This window comes from Filicampus tigris, chromosome 18, assembly GCF_054856515.1.
Source record: "Filicampus tigris isolate MCC_2025a chromosome 18, RoL_Ftig_1.0, whole genome shotgun sequence".
Classification (NCBI taxonomy): domain Eukaryota; kingdom Metazoa; phylum Chordata; class Actinopteri; order Syngnathiformes; family Syngnathidae; genus Filicampus; species Filicampus tigris.
Window position 1 is genome coordinate 14860479 of NC_141234.1, and position 20078 is coordinate 14880556.

A 20078-nucleotide genomic window follows, 5' to 3' on the forward strand; every position below is an offset into this window, starting at 1 on the left:
ATCTTGCTGCCAAGAGAGTTCGGATGAACACCATCCGGCTGGTAAAAAGACGGGCGATTCCAGAATAGGTTAAAATTGTCAATAAAAGCAAAGTCAAGGTGGCCACAAGTGCGTAGGAGCCACGTGTTCAAGGTTAAAAGGCGGCTGAAGCGCTCGGCTCCGCGAGACAATGCCGGCAAAATGCCACTCACCCAGACCGACAGACCGCAGGTTCTTAACAAGGCAAAGAGGGCGTGAAAGTCTCTCTTCGTCTGCTCAGACTGTCGGCGTATTGTCTCGTTTGTCCCAACGTGAACGATGAGCCGGGTAATGGATGATGGCAGAGAGTCAAGAACTCCCGGCAGGATGTTAACTATGTCCATGACTTTCGCTCCGGGAAAACAGCGGGTGACGCAGCCGGGATAGTGAGTACGTCTAATGGTGCTGTCGCCAATTATAACGGTGGTCGGTGGGTGACGTGAGGAGGGAACGCCAAGGGACTCACCACCGGCGGAAGATTCACGACCCCACTGTCCAGGATGGCTCCGCCGAGGCCGAGTGAAGACGGTGGATGACACCGATGAGTGTCGCCGATGATGCTGGTGATGACGACCACCCTTGTACCGGGACACCGCGTCCCGGAGCAGCCCGACGCGTGAGTGGACGGCCGTGTCACCGGCGGACCCGCCCAACATGGGGTTCCCGGCCGAGGTCGTCGCCGTGGGTGGCGGGGAATCTGAGGGAGCCCCTGGGAGCACAGCCCCAGCGTCGGACGCAGCAGTCGGTCTCTCCGACTGCTGTAGTGCAGTGATGGGAACAGGAGACTCACTCGCCAGGGCGGCGAACCGATTCCCCAGGACCAGTTGGGGGCGGTGGGGTGGCTCCCCGGCCCTCCGGCCGCGGGACACCACCTTGACCCAGGTGTCACTCTGCAGCGGTGTCGAGCAGGATTGCCCCGGGCAGGCAATTGGATCCCACTTCGCCGTGTCCGAGAGGCCAGCCGCCACAGCCGTCATTGTCGCCGACAGGATTTCACGAGCACGCCTCCTCATGACCACCGCGAGTTCGGGGAAACGGGTCGCGAAGCAAGAGATGACCAATTTCTTCTCATGGAGCTCCTCTGAGAGACGACGAATATCCCTTCTTAGGTCAGAGATTGTCTTATTTGCCTTCTCCAGCAGGCCATTGTGTTCGTCGCTGTCGTCTGAAGGCATTTTAATACACTAGCTCCAAGCTAGCCCCAAGCTAGCCCGTTTCCGTCTCAAGCTAGCTGTATGCTAGTCCGCGAGATCAAGCGACCCAGAGATCAACAAAAATTTAAATAAATAAATAATAATAAAAAATAAGATAAAAATAGTCTCCAAAAATTAAAAAGAGTAAAAAAGCAACGCGCAGGTGAGGTAGATTCGAAGGCGAAAGTGCAGAAGTGCAATCGATACCATCCACGTCCAAACTCTGACTTATTATTCTTTATAAAAGGATTTTAGATTTTTCTCAGCTTATGCTTTTTGATTATTCTTTATAAAAGAATGATTTTTCTCAGTTTAGACTTTTTGATTATTCTTTATAAAAGGATTTTTGATTTTTCTCAGCTTAGACTTTTTGATTATTCTTTATAAAATATTTTTTGATTTTTCTCAGCATAGACTTTTTGATTATTCTTTATAATTTTTTTTTGATGTTTCTCATCTTAAACTTTTTGATTATTCTTTATAAAATGATTTTTTAAATTTTTCTCAGCTTAGACTTTTTGATTATTCTTTATAAAAGCATTTTCGATTTTTCTCAGCTTAGATTTTTTTGATTATTCTTTATAAAAGATTTTTGATTCCTCCTCAATGATACTTGTGGATTATTCCTTGGAAAAAGAAAAAAAATCGAACAAGGCGACCCTTCAATTGGAGAGCCGCAGAAAAACGAAAGACTGCAATCTTACCAGCTAAAGGTAAGAGATCTACGTGACACTATAGTCCAAGGAGTGACGATTAGTGTGCAGAGATTTCCAGTATCCCCAGGGGAAGGGAGCATCCCACCGTTAGAAGAGGAGATCAGCAATAGAGGATAGGTGAAACACTCAAGGCTGATAGACCTGTATAAAAAAGAGGCAACGCACGGAAAAGCGAAACTGAGTAATCAGGAGCTGTAGTACATTCCCTGCCCAGAGCGCAACGGAAGGCTTCGGAAATAGGCAGCTCCGCTCCTACAACTAATAGATAGCAAAGCGAGCTATAGAACACGCTGGTATAGAACATTATCGTAAGGATGAGTGTGACAACTGGAGAAGTAGACACATCTCCGGGCCTTGCTGCAGATGCTATTGCGGCAGCGGGGCCTACCCTATTACCTCCGAGACGATACGGAGTGCCGGTAAGAGTTATAATGTATGGAGGGGGCCTCGAAAAGTGGCAGCCCGATGTAAGAAAAAGACTGGAGTCATGGTATCCATCTCTTAAACCAGATGAGCTCCAGGCGAAAGTAGGAAGGGCCATTCACAGAAGTGGTCAATTCGATGTATAAAGGCCATAAGAAACAGAAATAATAACAGTAATAATGGATCACCCTGAATTAGAGTATAACCATAGGGGAGCAGCCCAATGATTTCACTGGTGGATAAATGTATTGCAAATGCATGATGTTGTCGAACTTATTAGGCCAGATTACAAATGAGATTCAGTTATAAAAATGTTGGCTTCCATAACACAGATAGTGGGCAAAACGGTTGGTGGCAGTGATACAACGGCAGCATCAAGGTATCCTGAGCATCAGGAATTGCTTGACGAAATAAGAAAGATGGCTCTAAGACATAAAGAATGGACGGAACCTCCAGTGTTCACTGAAAGTGAAGGGGAAGAAAAGTTTCTGCATATGGAAATAACATTGGAAAGTCCAGAAACACTCCCACAAATGAGACAAGATACTTTGCAGCAAATGTGTCCTCTCATTAGGACAGAACCGGTGCCGCCCTTACCGACAGAAATGACAAAGAAATGTAACCTCAGGAACGGGATAGTGATGTGTCACCATGTAGGGAGTACTTGGGATATAACTGGGGATGCCCTAATAGTACTTACAGATGAAAGGTTAAGACTCCATAACAAAAGGTTTCGCGCAAGTTTGAAACTAATAGCGGGGAATGATTATGGGGTGGAAGTAGAAGACGAGCTAGAAGCTAGAGACTTAAGTCCGGGAGAAGGAACTCAGGTCATGACAACAAGTGGCGGAAGCTTGACGTATTATATGATCATACATATCTCTGTACTTAAGTGGACAGAGGAAGCAGATCAAACACAATATTTGGGAAAAATGACAAAATTACTCGAAACCGGTGTGGACAGAGCTATGGAGAAAGGAGCATTGAGGATCGTAATGGGTGTAAATGGGATAAGATCTGGGAAAATGTTATGGAAAGTGGCTGAGTCGGTAGCAGTAGGTGCTTTTAAACTGCAAATTTCAACTCCAGTAACCTCAATAGCAGGGGCTGAATTTATGGTGGTAATATCAAAAGAGCAGAGAGGAGAAAGGATTAATGGAGCGATGGAAGGCTTGTTGACTCAGATGATACAGATATCCCAAACCCAGCTGCAGATCCGACAATAACCAAGAGCTAAGTCAAGAAAAAACCCTCAACTAGCTCCCCCAACCGAGCCCCATCCTGTACCGTCACCCAGAAGAAGAGCGAGTGAAGAAGGGCAAAACCCAGTTACACATGGTGTTGTGGTGGAAGATGGAGATCAAGCTGGGCCGAGTGGACTGCCCCTGATAAGGCCCTCTCTACCCCAAGGAGAGCAGGACGAAGGAAGGAGTCCCAGTTGTGACCTTCAGTCCAACCACATCTACGCCAAACAGAACGAATGACTCTAACTGTGCACTGCCCTCCGCATCAGAGGAAGACCAAAGACGACGGTCATGAGACACCTGAAACTTGTAACGCTGAAACTTGGGACGGAAGGAAAACCTTTATACCAGAAGCAGGACAGAAGGAATATCCGTACCCCATAGCCTGGCTAGAGAAACTGGATGAAGTAACGTCATTCACAGTAAAATCAACCTACAGAAACACTGTAAATATTTTGCTAACTCCTACCTATCTTACATTAGTAAGACATACAGATTTAACAAAGAACTTTAGAGAAGGTTTTGTAACAGTAATGTATGACTTCTTGCTCAGGAAACTCAGGCAAACAGTTTACTTTAGAGCAAAGACAGAGTTGAAGGCGGATGAGGACCTGGATGGCGACGACAACGGGACTACCACTACAATGATTCCCACCGCGTCTATGTACCAGCCCTCTCAAAACCCGACTCAACTGGTAATGACTACATGCGGCCCTAGCCACATGATACCAGCAAATGAAGTGGAAAGAAGCATGCAAGAGTTCAATGCCTTAAAGGAACTGGTACGTCCTAAAAGCAAGAAAGATACTGTCAAGTCGTACTTGGTTGAAATTGGGCCTATGGTCAAAGACGCTCCAGGGGGCGAAGCTGCTAAAAAGCTGTGGCTGCAGTACATCACTACCAGCCGAATTGAACCAAATGAATCAGCGCAGGAGGTCTACGAAAGATGGGTGGATGACGAAGATGAGGATGAGGATGCCCACATAGACCGAGCAAGAGAACAACTGAAGGAAGGAGTCACACTATTAAATGTGGCACAAACTAAAACAAGCCATAACTCCAAATAGATACGTTAGAGCGCTAAGGAGGGTTGTGACGCTTGCAGGGAATGAAGATGTTCTTGTGGAACTAGCTCCTGGAAGTAACATAACAAAGATTGAAGCTTCTATCAAAGAATGGGATCGACTGCACAAACATTATGCTGACAAGAGAAGGGTGTCAACATGGAAGGTTATTCAAGCCAGTGAGTGGAAAGAAAAAGCTTATCCATCAAAACCGACAAGGAGAGACGACCAACAGTCAAACCAAAGAACGCTGCAGTCTTCTCAGAGAACACCCTACACAAGACCACAACAGCAGAAGACAACTAAAAACCAGAAACAAGTTCCCCAAACTAAGTTGCAGCCGATGGCAAGAAAAAACAGGACCCGGAGCATACGTATCAAAAGAGGAGTATGACAAAATGACACCAGAACAAAAGAAGGCTCTCCATGAGGCTCGCAGGGCTGCGACCTCAGGAGAGCCTGGCCAATAATGGAGAAAAAGGTACGGGTCACCCTGCAAGTGATCTTCCGAGTAGGTGATAACCTCTACAAAAATATAGAGGGAGTAGCCTACTTGGTGGACACAGGGGCTGAGGTGTCAATGATCCGTAGAACCTTAAAAAGAATTGGACATCTAATGGTGCCGGTAGCAGATGGATCAAAAAAAGAGATGGAATATGGCAAGGAATAGTGTGGGTTATTGGACCCTATGAATTCTTAACGTTAAGGGATGCATTGCAGGGACTTGGGAAAGCCTATGGACCAACGCCAGTCAGCTGAGGAGAGATGGGATGCATTACGGACGAAACAAGCATCAATTGGCACGACCAGAATAGCAAAACAAAGAGAGTGGTATATACCTGTGTGACAGCTGTTAAAGTCCAACAGGTCCAGGATAGCGATTTATCACCTGAAGGAAAGAAGAGACTAACAGAGATACTGAGGGGAGCCTTAGTGGCTCATTTTAAGAATGATTGTGGAGACCTGGGACCGAAACACTTGCACACCATCAGCGGAGGAGTGCATCCACCAGTAAGACAGTATCCACTCAACCCAGATGCTGTCGCTGAAATGGACATGATTGTAAAGGAATTATTGCCGTTGAAGATAATCAGAGAAGAACCAAATCCCATAACAAATAGCCCAATTCAACATGTCAAAAAGCCTGAAGCAAGAGGAGGAGGTTGGAGGCCAGTCATTAACTTCAAAGCTCTCAACGGCCGAACGGTGGCTAATCGAGCGAGCTTCATCAACCCCCAAGCATCCTTAAAAATGTTAGAAGTGAAAAAATACATGCAAGTCATGCATTGACCTGGCCAACGGAATTTTCTCATTAAGGATCGCCAAAACATCGCAAGGAAAGGCGGCATTCACACATAAAGAAAAAGCATACGTTTGGCAGAGGTTACCTCAAGGATATAAAAAAAAACCAAACGTATTTCAATCAGCAGTCTTGCAAATTTTGGAAGGATTACCAGTCACTGTCTACATTGATGATGTGTTTATAGAAAATGACACAGAAGAGGAACACTTGAATACTTTACAAGCCGTAATAGAGCAAGTCTCCACAGCAGGACTGAAACTGAATCTCAAAAAATGCCAACATGCTAGGTTCCAGTTGGATTACTTGGGTTTCCAAGTGTCAGAGGACTTGGGACTTTCAGAAGGATATCGGCAGAAAATCGAACAGATTTTACCCCTCGACTTCCAATAATGAGCTGCAGAGGATACTCGGGCTATGTAACTATGTTCGCGATCATGTTCCCCACTACTAGAAATATGCAAGACCCCTCTATGCCCGTCTACGCAAAGATCCAGATGATAGAAAATCCAAGAAATTGATCTGGTCAGCAAAAGACCAAGAGAACTTGGAAGGACTAAAGAAAGCAGTAGAAAATGCTGTAAGACTCGAACCGAGAAGTCTAGACACAAGACTAGTTGCTGAAATAGGCTGTGAAGTAGACAATGCTATGGTAAGCGTGAGTAACTAGGGAGCTGGCCTGGTGACCGTATGGACCTATACCCTGAGCAGTGTGGAGAAAAAGTTTCCCAAAGAAGAATGGGAACCAGCAGTCCTCGCAAGATATTGGGGAACGCTTAAAGACCTAGCCGAGGGACGAGGGATCAAGGTTATCACCCAGAGCCAAGTCCATCATTATCTGCGAAAGACCACCATCGAAAGCACTAAAGCAACTAATGTGAGATGGGGGAGGTGGGAAGATATCCTACTCGACCCCGACTTGGAAATAGGACCAGCGAAACCCTCTTCCAAGAAACAAGTAACACCAAGAGAAAAACTGGAAAAATCCTATGAATGGGTACTTTATACTGACGAATCTAAGAAGGGTGAAGACCTATCTGCTCATTGGGGCTTCATCCTTATTAAACAGAATGGAAAAGAGATGTCGGTGCAAAGGTAGAACTCCTCGCAGTGCCCAAGCTGGAGAAGCTACAGCAGTATTGGATGGACTGTTAGAAGTTATAAGACTACATGTGAGACATGTAAGGATTATAACAGACAGTCATTATTGTGCACAAGCCATTTGGGAAGAGAATGGCTATGAGGGAGCAAAAGGAAAACCAGTAGCCCACAGTGAACTGTGGAAAAAGGTAAGGCTAAACATACACATTGATGTTGTCCATCAGAAGGCCCATACCAAGGAGGGGGCCCACTGGGAAGGTAATGATGAAGTTGATAAATACGTCCAACAAAGAAGAATAATAGTTGTTTGATCAGACGTTTGGGACAATACCCCCGGAGGAAGAAAAGTGGTCCCAGATGAGCTTGTGAGCAAGGTTACCACGGCCGTACATGAAGCGCTAGGCCACGGAGGTGCCTTACCCACAAAGAAGGAATTGGAAAGACGGTCACCACCGGATTGATTGGACTCAGCCTTGAATGGTTGCATAACCCGACTGTTCCAAGGGTGTTGGGCCCAGCCAAGGTACTGGATGCATTTATATGCGGAGATTGCCGAATGAAATATCTGCCCAGATTGAAAATTTTTGCCCAAAGAAACCTAGACCCACAGAAAAACAAGGGACAGGAAGATTGTAACTGCCTGTGGGATGGACAAGGGCTATTGTATTGTGGAAATTGCTGGGGAAGACTCTCAAGTCGCATGGCGGTAAGAACAGCAGAGGCTGAAGGATGGCAAGTAACAAAAGCGGCCACCCTGATAAGCCTGTTGAAACCCATCTTATCCTACTCTTTTGGTACGGACTACAATGATAATGAGATGGGACTCCAGAAACTGCTTCACAACAACTGGCCAGCCTGGAGGGAGAAATCCTATCCTGACCGCCTAATCAAAGACTCTATACCAGCAGCAACCATGTTATCTTTAAAGCAAAGAGTGTTAGGAAGAGACCCCATCATGGAGCATGGTTATTATTCCCCTTTCTTTGAGCCAGGACAAGGGAAACCTTGGGCACATGTAATAAGCTACATAATGTCACGGGAAGATGTCCCAGTGTTGCCTCTACCCGAGGCTCCTCAAGAACGCGAGTTAGAAGAGGATAACATATATAGTTATCAAACAGCCCTAGATATGACTACCAAAGAAATGAAGTACTTAAGGAAAGTGGCTATAATAAATGTGCGTCCTACATATGGCTCTAGAGATACGGGAGCCAGAGACGAATTTTGGATCAAGCTCCAACTCATGATGGCTATAGTGCCCTATGAGGACTTGTACTCTCTAAGAGTGAAAATGATAATATGCCCCGAAGACTAAGTCAGAGCATGTTTTCAAACCCCCACAAGGGATGACAGAAGGCTTCACACACTAGCTAGTGTGGCTGCAATGGAACTACGTCATATGGAAAGTGAAGACTCTACCCTAACAAGGGAGGAAAGAGCGGGACCCTCAAGTGACCAGGACTGGTCTAAAGGGAAGATGAAGTTACCCAAAGATCCCTACACAAACACACGTAAAAAGAGTGGCTGCCCACTGACAAGGCTGTAATGGGCGAGGTCATATACTACCAAACAGGGAGAAACATCGGTCCTTGAGAGGGTGCCCAAAATGGAATGAAGAGTGGCCAGAGTTGCCAAGACAGGATGCTAGTGGTGGACAGGAGAGATGGAAGCTAGATGGAAGTATATGTCACAAAAGCAAGGGCACTAGACTTCGTTAACAATCGTGCAACACGCAGGAGAAACATAGTACGAGAAGCGCTCAAAGGTCCCTCCCCTGTGGAGGAGGAGCATGATTCGGAGGGCCCCAGAATAATTCAATTGGAGATAAGTAGCAGTGATGAGGACAGTGCGGGACTAGGACAAGAAACGATCAAGACACAACCCTCCCGCCTTTGGAATAGACCAGCTGACCCTCAACCTTCTACATCTACATAGAGTAACAATAGATTAGACAACAAAGATGAACAATTCAATACAGGAAATTAGAAATCGGTTGAGTAGAGTTGAAACTGCTGTAGTTCAATTGACTGATGCAGTAAGAAGATTGATAAACGCTGCTACACAATTGGAACGTGAACATAGAGCAGTAGCAAATATGGTAAATTGTCTTAGCCATGAGTAATTGAGACTAATGAACATAATTGATGAACAGAAAGAACTACCGAAGATGTTACAGCGGAGAGTCCTCCAATTAGGAGAACATGTGCAGAATTTGGACCAACAATGCACCAGGTTGATGAATCATGAACAAAGAGAAATCCCCTCGCAACAAAAATCAAATTAGAAATAAGGTTCGAAGAGCAGTAAAAGGTCCGGTCCACGACAATGGGGCAGAGCAATGTGAAACTATAACTACGTTAACCTGAATGCTTGATGTACAGTTGTGACCAGAAACGGATGGTGTCGGACGATGGCGAAGAGGAAAGCAGAACATGGAATCTATGATATTCCACTGCCCACTTACAAAAGATTGGATTTGGATGGAATGCATAAGCGACATAACCCTTCGACATTAAAAAATCATATCTATACTACACTACAATTGACCCCAGCGCCTGCACTTCAACCTCAGAAGGTAGGCCCACAAATTGGTTTATACAGTAATGTGGTGCAATATGGAAACTTGCCGGAACCTCGTTATCAAGAACCTGATATAGAAACACCTGCAAGTGAAATTCGTGGACAACTTGAGAATGAGGGGGGACATACACCAGTCTTCACTAATGAAGAGATTCCTTACACAAATATAGGATGGAATCGCTCGAAGCGAAATTGATATAAATGGATGACAGCGGCGACTTTCATAATTGGCGCTACCTTGACGATTGTTGTGTTAGGACTGATATGCCATGAAGACCTTGCTAAAAGGCTTGGTAATGACCCTATGGAATTGAGGAAAGTTCAGCATGGCAATACTAAAATATTCAACCAAACATGTTGGGTGGTTGACACCTATATAACAGCTGAAGAATGGAATTGGACAAAGATTGATGAGGAAGATGAGAAAACTTGCTATATAACCAACATTGCATGGTTGTTAAAGCAGAAATTGGTGCAAAAAACTGCCGCACAATGTAAACCTGGATTACATAAAGAACAAATTGGAAGCATTGAGAACAAACTACACAGGAGGAATTAAACTGTTAAAAGACTATACCACGTACCCATCAAAAACCAAACGAAAATACACCACGCACGTGGTCCGACAATTTCTCCCGGCGGCAATGAATAATGCTGTTTTTGTACAAGTATTTTGTTTGCAGCGGACAGAGACCCGAATTGTCAGGAAAAATTGGCTGAAGATCGGCAGCAGGAAGCCCATGTGGTACGCTAATTCCAGTTGTAGACCCTTGCCGGACAATAGCGGCGAATATTGGGTGAAAAAGCACCATGATGACATGGACAAAGATTTTATCTCCGTGGCAGCACCCTTGAATCACGCCTGTGAGGAGATGCGTCCTGGCTGGGAACCATGTTGGAGTTGTTTGACCTTCAATTGCACAGAGGTTATAGGAACAACGAAGAATTATCAATCAACCACATTCCCAGCTGATTTGGCGACTTCACCCCCCTCTAAAGCCATTGAAGTAATGACTATGCCTCCCATTATTCGTCCCGCTAACCCAAGGACACCAAAGTCAGGAATAAATAAACGGGAAATACGCTCCTTACCTGTCAGAGACAGAACTAAAGACTGTACAAGAAGCATAAACATCCACCCTTGCTATTGGAATATTGGAAAATCTTGCCAAGAACATTACCACGTATTGGTTCATAGAGGAACCCGTGATCCGCCGAGACCTGTACTCCACGGTCCACTGGAATACGGCCGACCATTTTTTTAGAATCAAAGTGGACTATGAACATTGGCTAAATGAATCCTTTCCCTGGATATGGGAAAAAGAACTAAAAGTCTACATCCCAGAAGAAGTTTCAAAAAACTTACATCAATTAAAGCCAGCAAGAATAAGAATGTGGACACAACGTCTCCCTAATCCTGATGATCTAAAGAACGCACCACAAAGAGACTAGATTGATTGACCATTGCGTAATATTAATGATATATTCTAGACTCCATTTACAAGACTGGCGTGTGGGCAACTCGCCGAGGTGCCCTTTGGAAGAAATCCAAGGTACAATTCTTGCTCGGTGGATATATAATTGTTCAAGTTTGATCACTAACGGAACCGTTAAAGGTACCCTTCAGCCCTGGAAGGAGTTCCATACAAGGGACGAGACTCGCACATGGTGGGGGTTCAACAAGGAGGAGATGAAAGAATTTATAATACCTTGTTTGAATATGACTAAAAGTTACTGGATTAAATATCAATACATGGCAACTGTATACTCTAAAGAACAAGACACGTGGCTGTCGGGACCACTTCATATTTACGCAAACCCTAGACCGTGGTCCATGATTTGTAAAAATACGAATTCATGTACAATTCAACTCGCGAGATGGCCATGTGGAGGTGTACCTAGCTGGAAAACGTATTGTTTGAGTAAGTACCCCGATAAAGATTACGCCAGCATTGAAGGGGCTGTATGGAATAGGAATGTAAATGGTAAATGGATACAAACCTCTCCCCCTGATAGATTAGATTGTATAAAGTGGGATAGGGATTATGGGATGAAGAAAACCCCTAGAGATAGCCAATACATTCCGCATCGACCCGACCCTCTAGTACAAATTATTGAAGGACACGCTTTTAGAAAAAGCTTATGTGAACGCTGTGAAATTATAGGTTTTGATTTGATTGGCCCAAACAGAATCTATAATAACGGATCTTGCTACTCCCCTTATGAACATTGGATGGCATGTGGCCATGGAATTAACCTCCATGAATGTGTGTGGTATGAGAGAATTGGAAAAGTGATTGTCCAGACGGCGAAAACGGCTGTTTCCGCCGTGGCAGAAGTGGCAGCTGAAGGACTTGCTGATATTGGATCCTGGCTGCTCGACCTTGTCAAAGAAGCAGGAGTATGGCTGCTCCTAGGACTTGGACTCATAATCGCTGCCATGATTGCCTTTGCAGCAATCAAGAGAGGTGTGCATAGACGATCAATGCCATGGAAATATAAAATGATGGTCTCACCCCCGAAAGCAGCAGGTGCCAGGAAGCAGTCCATGGAAAGGGTGCTGTCGAAAGAAAAGGAGGTGCCAGACCATAAGGAGGAGCCGGGAAGTGGGGCGGGGCCAGAACGCCTATAAGATACAGTACCCTGGCAGCAGATGCCTCAGACAGACTCCGGCTCTCACATCATACACTCCTTGGTGGGAAGGTCACCTTTTCGAACCATGGCTTGTGAAGGTAACTCTAACAGCACTTTTGGACGACCAGGCACCTTAAGAAACGTGAGTAATGAATTAGGATTTTAGATGATTTTTATCATATGGTTATGACATTGCTGCACCGGTCAGTGGTATTTGTCGCAGTTTACATGGCCTATCCTTTTGCTTGTGTCCGTGACAAAGGTCCTGGTCCTCCGGTTTGTGTTTTGTACTTATACCCTTGGTCTGGGACTCTTCATGGTTTACATGCATGGCCGTATTATGATAGTCTATAAATCACCCACAGGGATTGCGGAAATGTTTTTAGTTCTATGTTGGATGGTTTTGGACTTAACTTCTATGTTCGCCTTTGACATTTTTTACGGGGCGGTTGTATTGGAAGGCGTTCTTGCTATTGCCCTGGCCTTGTATATTACGAGTTTGGTCTACCGCCTCCAAAAGTGCCCCAGTAGTACTGGAAAAAGAATTTGGATGATACGAACAGCCAAGCTGTTCCTATGGGGGGTTGTTTGGGGAGTCATCTCCATACTTCTCTGGACTGGCATAGTTGACAAAATAGTTTTGATTGCCTGGTTCTTCACGTATTCAGCCTTTTTTACCCTCCTACCACGGAATGCTGACACTACTGACATGGGGTGGATGACGACATCCTCAAACGAGCATTTTAAAGGGTACCCCTTTCGCCCGACAATTTGAATTCCGGATATAACTCCGCCGTCACCGCTGCCGTTGATCGAGAATTGAAAAGAATGGCTCAAGTAGAGAGTCGAGTCTAAGATTGATTATATAAATATATTGCATTGACTTTGTGTATGTTACAGGACATGTTCCAGCCGCAGTGCATCCTCTGTGGGTCAATCTTCGTCCGATCCGCTTTGGTCGCAGGTCGAACCTTCATGGGGCACTGCTGTGTCCCGTCATCGCGTAGCTGGGTGAATGAGTCATGGCTATTTCCTGGGGGGCTTTATGTAAAAAATTCAGTTTTTGGGCCAAGTACACCCATTGCTTCGCATGACCTAATACAATTTCATTTAATTGGTCAGAGAATTATTTAATTACTAGAAAATTTATTTTGTCGATTTTGTGCGATTTCTATCTTTCCCAAAATCATATCAAATAGTCCACCTTTCAAAGGTACTTTCATGACAAAATTACAATTTTCTCAATATACCTGTATTATAATTGAAACTCCACCACTTTTATTGTTAAAATTATCTTAGCAACTATGTCAACACCATTTCCTCACGCTTTCATATTTTCAAAAATGACGAACATTCATGTGACGTGAAATCAAGGTAAAACACTGCTTTTATTCAGACGGTTATGGACAATGTCTAACCCTTAACGAGGGCATTCTACATCCTCTAGATAACTATCATTTGGGATGTCAATCAAATTTTAAATGTTAATAATGACTCCCACCCACATATTACACTCCAATTGGGAGGCAATAATTCATAGTCAATTTTCAGGTTCATCAACACCTATCTTGTCGTTTATCCATTTACAATCCAATTATTCATTTACTTGTTGGATGAATTTGGTGGGTCAAAGATTTTTTTTTTTCTTTTCTCACAGCAATATTGAAAATCAGTACCTCGGGATGCAATGGGATCATGGGTTGATCAGTCCCACGAACCATTGCCTCCCCAGTGCTGTATAGGGCTCGTCGGTCCCCAAATCAGGTTCTTTCCTGGGGGCCCGTCCCTTAAACATTCTCTCAAATCTCATACACATTCACACCTTTATTCACTTGGTTAGTATTTCATTCACTCCCCAAAAAGGTGCTTTCCAATTCCACTCAGAAACTTCCCTCCTGGCGCATCCGCCATTTGTACACTAGGAATTGTGCTAGCATTTCCTCAATTCAGCCAGCGTGTGCCAAATTTTAATCACTGTTAATTTGGCCATGCACTCCCTGTGATGTAGCTCCTCTTGTTCCTTCTGGACGTGGTTGAGGATCCTGGACCTGTGATATCAAACAGCTTGTAGATAACAATGTTCACAGTCTGGTATATTATGAAACAATGTCTTGTCCCTTAAAACTTGTCAGAGGTGAGGGTAGTATTAACTTCACAAAATGTCAATTATCCAGCCTAGTTACATTTAATACAAATTCCTTGGTAAATAAAGGTAAAAGAACGATCTAATCAATTTTCCTCAGGAATTGCATTTCCTGTCTTAAGGATATATTTTTTTTCTTTAAACATGGTGTAAGAATAATAATGCATTTTATTATTCATGTTGATTTTTCATTATTAAGCCTGTTAGTTTTGTAGGTTTAGCTTTATACTATACACGAATAATAATGCATTTTATTATTCAGGTGTTTGATTTTTATCATTAGGCCAACTTGCTTGGTGTGCTTTGCTTTCACATATGTATGTTAATTGCTCTCGCACGCACGCACGCACGCACACACCCACACGCACACACACACCCACACACACACACACACACACACACACACACACACACCCACCCCCACACACACACACCCCCACACACACACACACACAAAACAAGTTCATAGTGTTCCAGCTGCTTTCGCTCCCCTTTCCCTTCGAGCAGGAAAACCTTTGTTATCAGGGACACCGAAGAAAAATAAAAAGAGGGGGCGCAGGAGCCGGGCAGAGGGTTTTAGGAACTGTAATCGTACACTTCCCTGCACTCTCCTTGCAAGTAAAAAGACAATATTGTTGTAGAGTGTCTTCTCTCCTCATTGTGTGCATTGTTTATGAATGTCTCACTTGGTGTGAACCTGACACATGGAAAAAATAATCGATTAATTGAAAACAATCCAAAAACAAACAGTTTTATCTCCCAAAACAGATACTCATCATCCTAAAACATTCACATTTTAAAGCCCAAAAACAAAAACACAGCTCTTCTTAAAATGTATTCTAAACACTGCCCAGTTTTTTACACCTTTCCTCAGGTTTGGAACCGCGGAGTGGCGAGGGGTGGCCATGCCGTCACCCTGCGGAAAATGTTATCTCTGTAATTTTTCTGCCATTTTCACATGGATGCAAGAACTATTTTCGACCTCTTGATCCCATATAACACGTTTTCTAGTATAAGTGAATATGTGCTCTGTGCTGTAAAACAACCACATACCAAATGCATATATTTTATGTATTTCTACTGGTCAATTCCATAAATGATTCGATTCCCCCCAACAAAAAATATATTTTTTCTTTTTTTTATATACAGTACATACCTTCAACAATATTGACTTTCTGTGCTCCTAAACAAAGTCATACCAGATATTTGAAGAATAACAAAATAACTCACACATCGTGAACAAAAACAAAAACAAGGCATGTTTGTTCACCCAACAAAATGAAAACATTACTTCGAAAATGAGAACATTTACCTCTATAAATTCAACTTTATCTCCCGCCAAAATGTTCCTTGTTTCTGTCTATCAATTAATATGAGCCATGAGCTCTCAGGGGACATTCATTCATTGTCCTCGTCTGAGAAAGTCTGGCACCACAGCAAGATAAGCATGAGACAAAACAAAACCTTAACCGTAACGTAACGCAATGCATCGGTATCGTAACATAACATAAACTGTACATGTACGTAACATAACATCGAGCCCTTGATTGTATAAAGATTTCTGTCAATCAATAGGTACTAGATGCCCTGACATTGAGCAAAAGAGAAGGGAGATAAGTATGAAATATATACATATACATAATAACAGTTACTGCTAAAAACAAATAGAAATAAGGATCAAAATAAAAACAAGAAGCAAAAATTTGCCAAAGCACACTTAAAAAGTCTTCCATGCTCAAAAGAGAGTGGGAAGAAGTCTGAGACTCATTAAATTCCACCCCTTCTCCATTTTTTCTTAATTTATATCTCTATTCTTCATGTGTGGTAAAAATGACTAAAGATATTAACAAAAATGAACCCCTACATACAACAAATAATTCAAATATATATAAATACATCAGATGTATACCATTATTATAAGTCCACTTAGACAAGGTCCGGAATCCATCAGCCAAAAATAACAAAACACCCGAACCAAACTCATAGTAAACATAATTATTGAAGTATAAATCAGCAACACCTAGTGACTCTCTCCCACTCACGTTACCTCTGTATTCCCTGAATATATAACATTTATATTTCATTTTAATTCGATTTATGTGTGCAAAAATTAAGGTAATGTTGATATGTTGCTCATAAAAGAAGTAATTCATTGTGTAATTGAACCCTTTAGCTGTATTTGCAACCAATCCTTAACAGATATTTTTCCTGATAAAATGAAAATAGCAAAGGTGATTTCAATTTATGAAAATGGTTAAAAGCCCATTGAGTCAATTTATAGACCCGTTTCTTTTTTACCTCAATTTTGTAAACTACTTGAAAAATGTTATAAAAAGACGATGTTTTTGTTTCAAAATATAATTCAGTAAATGACCACCAGTCTGGCTTCAGAAATAAGAAAATAGAGCTATATCAATTAATAAAACCCTATGCTGTGGGTGTATTTATTGATTTACGTAACATTTTATACTATTCGTCACTAATTACTTCCGCAGGATTGCCAACAATATGGCATGATCAGTGTTCCACTTAAATATGGTCAAGCGGTTATTTAATTAATAGGTTTCAATATGTTGTAGCAACCCTTGCATCCCCAAAGAGAGTCTCGACTGATGCCTAAGGTGTCTTTTTATTTTCGTCGCAGCAGAATCATCGTCATCAGGTTCACCATAGCACCGTGAAAACTGTGTGCCAGGATAAAACAAAACAAGCAAGTCACCATCCAGTCCTCACAGGACAATCAAAATTTGTGCATCAATATTAAAACATCAAACAAACACTCATTTAGTCAAAATCTTCCATATACACTCTCATACAAAATCACAAGTACAAATACAATATTTCAAACCAATCAAAGTAAATTAACAAGCATACCTCACTGCGCTCACCAAGGATGCTTAATGTTAAATGATATTCCCTTCTGTTGTTCAACACAGGCGTCAAGGTCCCTTTTTGCGTGCAAAAGAAGCATAGGTCAAGCTAGTGCCTGGAGATCAAACTTTGTGGCTCAGGCTCACACAAAGCAGCTTGTGTTACTCACAATTACTCACACCTTTTGTGGCTACCTTTAATAGGTCTCCCCCTTGGGGAGCTACGGTGTCACTCAAAGGACAAAATTCAATCGCCAAAGCACACAAAGCCCATACACATTTCAAAACTTCACACATCAACCATTCAAAGCACATATAAAACAGTAAAAACACTCTTCATTAGATTTTCATATTTATAGAAAAAGGCAAAGTAAACAAAGACACATTTAAGTAATAAAACCGGCTTTAGTCAAGAGAAAACATGTAAGGAAAAATAATTTAAAAAAACAATAATAACACTGAATCACACCTGTGAAAATTGACATGTGGTATTCTATAGGGTTTGGCATCGGGACCTAAATTGTTTATTATTTACTTGAATGATATTTGCACTCAAATTTATTAAAATTTGTAATATTTACTGATGATACAAACTTATTTTGCTCAAGGGATAACATGAGGCAACTAATACAAACTAGAAAAGGAATTCATTGTGTTTTAAAAAGCGGTTTGATTGCAATAAGTTATCATAAAATTATTATAAAACAAAATGTATGGTATATGGTGATACGCAGTCTACCTCTGACATATTGTGATGAAGTGTGGGGAAATGTCTATAAAACACAGGTGTCAAACTCAAGGCCCGGGGTCCAGATCCGGCCCACAACATCATTTAAAACGTTTGTTTGTTTGAAATATGAAAAGTGAGGGCCAATATAAAATGCAGATGTGTTTCAGTTTTAGGTGAATTTATGGAATGGACATGATGATGTGTTGAAGCTGTTGTAGTTCTTCATTGGGGTTTCAGGAAAAATATAAAATGTAAAATAATTCATGCTTATAGTGCTATAGGTAAAATGTAGAACAGCTAGAGATAATATGAGTGTATATTCATTTTCCTTTTACGAAAAAAAATTCTAGGTGTTTTACGGAACAGTTTATTTCTTTTTTGTAATGTGCACTGTAAGAAACAAGAAGTTCAGTTTACTTAAAAAATATATATGTGAGAACTTGTTGTCTTACAAATAATGAGTAAACTTAACTTGAACTCTATGTTTAAGCAAGATGTTAATATTGGAGGTGCAGTACTACCACCTCTTAATTATTTTGAATCTCTAATTATAGTGCTAAATGGGTATAAGGGCTGTCACTTGTATAGCGTTTATCTACCTTTGGTACTCAGTAGTGCTTCACACAGTGTACCTCACTTATCTACTCATGACGCAGCATCAGGAGCCACTGGGGGTTCAGTATCTTGCTCAAGGGTATATCACTATGGTCACAATGGCTGGGGATTGAACCAACAACCTCTGGGTTGGGAGACGATCACTCCGCCGCAGTCCTTATCTATTCGTTTTGAGTCTGCAATACTAACTTTGAATTAATGACAGTTTGATGCTAAACTCTCTTTGTAGTTTGAGTGTGCAATACTTGAAATGTATTCCTTTTAGTGATAAATATGTTTTTTTGAAGTTGCACCTAATGTATCGTAGGTCTTATTTGATTGCCATGGAGTAAAAATCTATAAGAAACATGCAAGACTTCAAAACATCTGCTCCTGCGAACACACAGATTAACAGTCGAGATGTTTTGTCCACATAATCAAAAATAAAATAGAGTAAAGGTAGGTGAAACCATACAATCAAGCTAGCTAATCAACATCTTAACATTCTCCCGCTGCACACGAGCCTGTGTGCATGTTCGAATAATGAAGGAAATTGGTGGCAGAGGTTGGTGGAGGAAATCTCTAAAGAAACAATGAAAAATGTTTAAATGGCCGAAAAGGTTAGAAAAAAGCTGAGAAGGCCAGAGTTTCCATGTACTAAAACTAGTATTTTATGATTTTATTTTCAATAAACTGCACTGGTTTATATAAAATGTATACAATTTCATTTTATTTTCATATATATTTTCTTAAACTGTTATAGCAACTAGGATATATTGGTTATTGTATGCGATCAATGTTTTGTAGTATCAGGAAAACAAGAACTGTTATGTTAGAATAGAATAAAGAGCATTTTGCTACAAAAAAAATTCAGAAGTTCTAAATACTTAATTTGTTTAAAACATGTAAACTCAAGACAACTGGGTAAATTAATATCTTTATCAGAAAATATTAATGACGTTTAAAAACAGTGTTTAGAACAAGTTACCAACAAGTGTGTAAGTTCAACACGATACTTCTGAGTACCGGTAATATAAATGTTTGTTTACAGTGCGCTGCGGAAGGCCTCTGTGCACTGATGAGTTCTGTGTTGTGTTGTTGTGGGTGCGTGGCGGTGCGGAGAGAAACGGGTTGCGCCCTACAACCAACCCCCCCTTTTTTTTTTGTAAATCAAAGTTGCACAGCCGTTCCAATTATGCAGTGAAATATAGAAGATACAACATACTGTATAACACTTGGTTTCCCAAGCACTCAAATCACAGCAAATTCGGCAACCAATGTTTTCAATCTCATTGAAACAAACTAAATAAGCAGGTCAACAGGCATTAAAAACAATATTAACCGAACATAAACCAAAGATAGCATATTGAACTATTTATAAAGAATGGAGGACAATGGCAGACACACTTTCCTTTTCAAAATCAAAGATAGACATTACATCTACAACTGAAAAACAAACTACTTGCCA

At 41.9% G+C, this 20078-nt stretch overlaps 1 protein-coding gene across 1 annotated transcript; it reads left to right on the forward strand.

The window, feature by feature from the left end:
- Window positions 1-4433: 4433 nt before the first annotated feature.
- Window positions 4434-12271, forward strand: LOC147132687 (uncharacterized). The gene is made up of 4 exons (XM_086015199.1): window positions 4434-4586; window positions 10323-10384; window positions 10486-10503; window positions 11071-12271. Exons 1-4 carry the CDS (start codon window positions 4434-4436, stop codon window positions 12269-12271), a joined length of 1434 nt encoding a protein of 477 aa, XP_085871325.1.
- Window positions 12272-20078: the final 7807 nt, after the last annotated feature.